We start from the raw sequence: 2,364 nt of genomic DNA on the forward strand, positions 1-2,364 counted from the left end.
ATAAAACCATTGAAACACCATGACGGAGTTATAAAACCATTGAAACATCGTGGTGGAGTTAGATGTCCATTGAAACATCGTGGTGGAGTTAGAAGATCCTTAAAGCATTTTGATGTGTCACTGACCAGATGTTTCATCTCCAGGAGTCACTGTGTGAGTTGCATCATTTTGTGTAAAGTGGCAGAAGCTTGTGTTTGTCTGGGGGGGATTGTGTTCGTCTCTTTTTAGAATTAATAAAAAAAAAATGCTTGGATTCCCAAAATGTTCCTGTCAGACTTTCAGGTTGTTTTTTTTTTTTTTGTGGCAACTTTTAAATATTTAATTAACGTGTTTATTCATCCAGAGTGACTCTACAAAGATTTGTAGAAAGATAAGAAGTTCAATCAACAGCCTAGCCAGAGGTCAGAGAAAAAGACGGGGGCAGCTGATTGGGGCACGTGGGAGTAGAAAACGTGTTCAGTCAGAGTTTTAATTGCAAATCACCATCTGTGCACGGTTGAAAATAAAAAAAGTCACTGAGAGATGAGAACAAGTTAAGAATTACGAGTTGTAACGGTGAAGCAGAACCGTCTGATCCATACAGAGAACAAATCCCTACCAGGTCTCATCGAAGACCCCCCCACCCCCCAGCAGGATGTTGAAGATACAAAGGACGAGTGATTCCAGCTCAACCACATTAATGCTTCTCCGTACTTCATGTACGCTGATGAGGTGAACCAGGAGTCAAGTAGGCTGGGAGGGGTGATTACTAAGTGGAAGCACCTGGACTGATGAGCGGATGGAGTGCAGGTGTGCGAGGGGGATCTGACATCTGGAATGAGTGACGGAGAGCAGCGGTAGCTGACAAAGGGATGGAAACATGCTGAACACAAGGATTTAAAAACCTCAATCTAGAAAACCAACACCAGGATCACTGAACTTAGTTTCAAATTCCGTTAGCATTCTGGGATTAAATGTTTATCTAAAGGTCTTATTTGTAACCACCTTAAGATGTTCTGAAGGCTGAAAATCACTTTTCGATGGTTGAACATCGACTTGGTTGTTTTGAGGCCACTTTCCTCGGTCTGCAGGCATGACTCGGGCTTGAACACATCGTTTGGATTTGATGGGCCGTAAATGTCGTTTGTACATTAATTTTGTGAAAAGTGTTTCCCTTTTCCCACCATGAGCACCAGACGTGTCTGCCTCCTTATTGCAGCAAATCTGACGGTTGCAGGTATTCATCACTTCCCAATTTAGTTCCACTGTTGCCACTAATGATGTGGAGCTTTGTGGTCCAGCAGTGGTTGTTGGGTAACCAGGTGATAATTGCAGAGATGGAAGGTTGCAGCAAAACAATCCCAACGGTGTCATGAACACATACCATAATATACTTATACCAGGTCCACAGAAACACACTTTCCACTTGAATCAATTACTGGAAATGAAATCAGCAAATCTTCCTCTTCGTTGTGCTGGATTTTAATCACACGTCTGTAGAACAAGATGAGGTCAAGATATAAATTCAATTTTCACCTGAAGATTTCCTCTTAACGTTATCTCATTATTCCTCTGCATATTTTTACATATTAAAACAGAAAAGTTGCTTTTCACAGCGTAGGGCAGTAATTATTTCAAAATCTCCAGCATAATGATGTTTTATTAGATTCTAAGGGGCGACTGCTGCAGGTCATAAAAAGGTGCGAGGACTGTTTCCATCTCCCTCAGGCTAAATGAGGATCAAGTGTTTCCTCTCAGGATTGAAACAGATTATTAGGTGTGTGAGTGCCATGGTCCTGACCCGGTTCTGTGTTTCAGGCTGGGATGATCCGAACCAACTCGGATGAGTACTTCATCGAACCGCTGGAGAAAGGCACCCAGGAGCTGGAGGAGCAGGGCAGGGTCCACGTGGTGTACCGCAGGTCAGCTGTGCTGCAGACCCTCACCGACTCCTCTGTGGACTACCAGCGCCAAGGTAGGCTGGGTAATCTGAGCCTGTGTAATCTGAGATTGAGTAATGTGAGGCTGTGTAATCTGAGCCTGTGTAATCTGAGACATGGTAATCTGAAACTGTAATCTGAGGCTGGCTAATTTGAGGCTGTGTAATCTGAGACATGGTAATCTCATTCTGGATAATCTGAGGCTGGGAAATCTGAAGATGGGTAATCTGAAGTTGGGTAATTTGAAGCTGGGTAATCTGAGACATGGTAATCTGAGACATTGTAATTTGAGGCTGGGTAATCTGAGACATGGCAATCTGATACTGGGTAATCTGAGGTTTGGTAATCTGATAATGGGCAATCTGAGGCTGGGCAATCTGAGGTTGGGTAATCTGAGACATGGTAATCTGAGAGTATGTAATTTGAGACTTTGTAATCTGAGGCT

General features: G+C 43.1%; 1 protein-coding gene across 1 annotated transcript in view; it reads left to right on the plus strand.

Moving 5' to 3' along the window:
* The window catches only part of LOC119412995 (A disintegrin and metalloproteinase with thrombospondin motifs 3), a 53,979-nt gene that overhangs the window by 15,168 nt on the left and 36,447 nt on the right, over nt 1-2,364 (plus strand). The window contains exon 2 of the mRNA XM_037680007.1: nt 1,798-1,954. Coding sequence (XP_037535935.1) covers nt 1,804-1,954 — 151 coding nt within the window. The 5' untranslated portion in view covers nt 1,798-1,803. The remainder of the gene's footprint in view (nt 1-1,797; nt 1,955-2,364) is intronic.

The sequence above is a fragment of the Nematolebias whitei genome, chromosome 8, assembly GCF_014905685.2.
Source record: "Nematolebias whitei isolate Nwh7 chromosome 8, NemWhi1, whole genome shotgun sequence".
Taxonomy (NCBI): domain Eukaryota; kingdom Metazoa; phylum Chordata; class Actinopteri; order Cyprinodontiformes; family Rivulidae; genus Nematolebias; species Nematolebias whitei.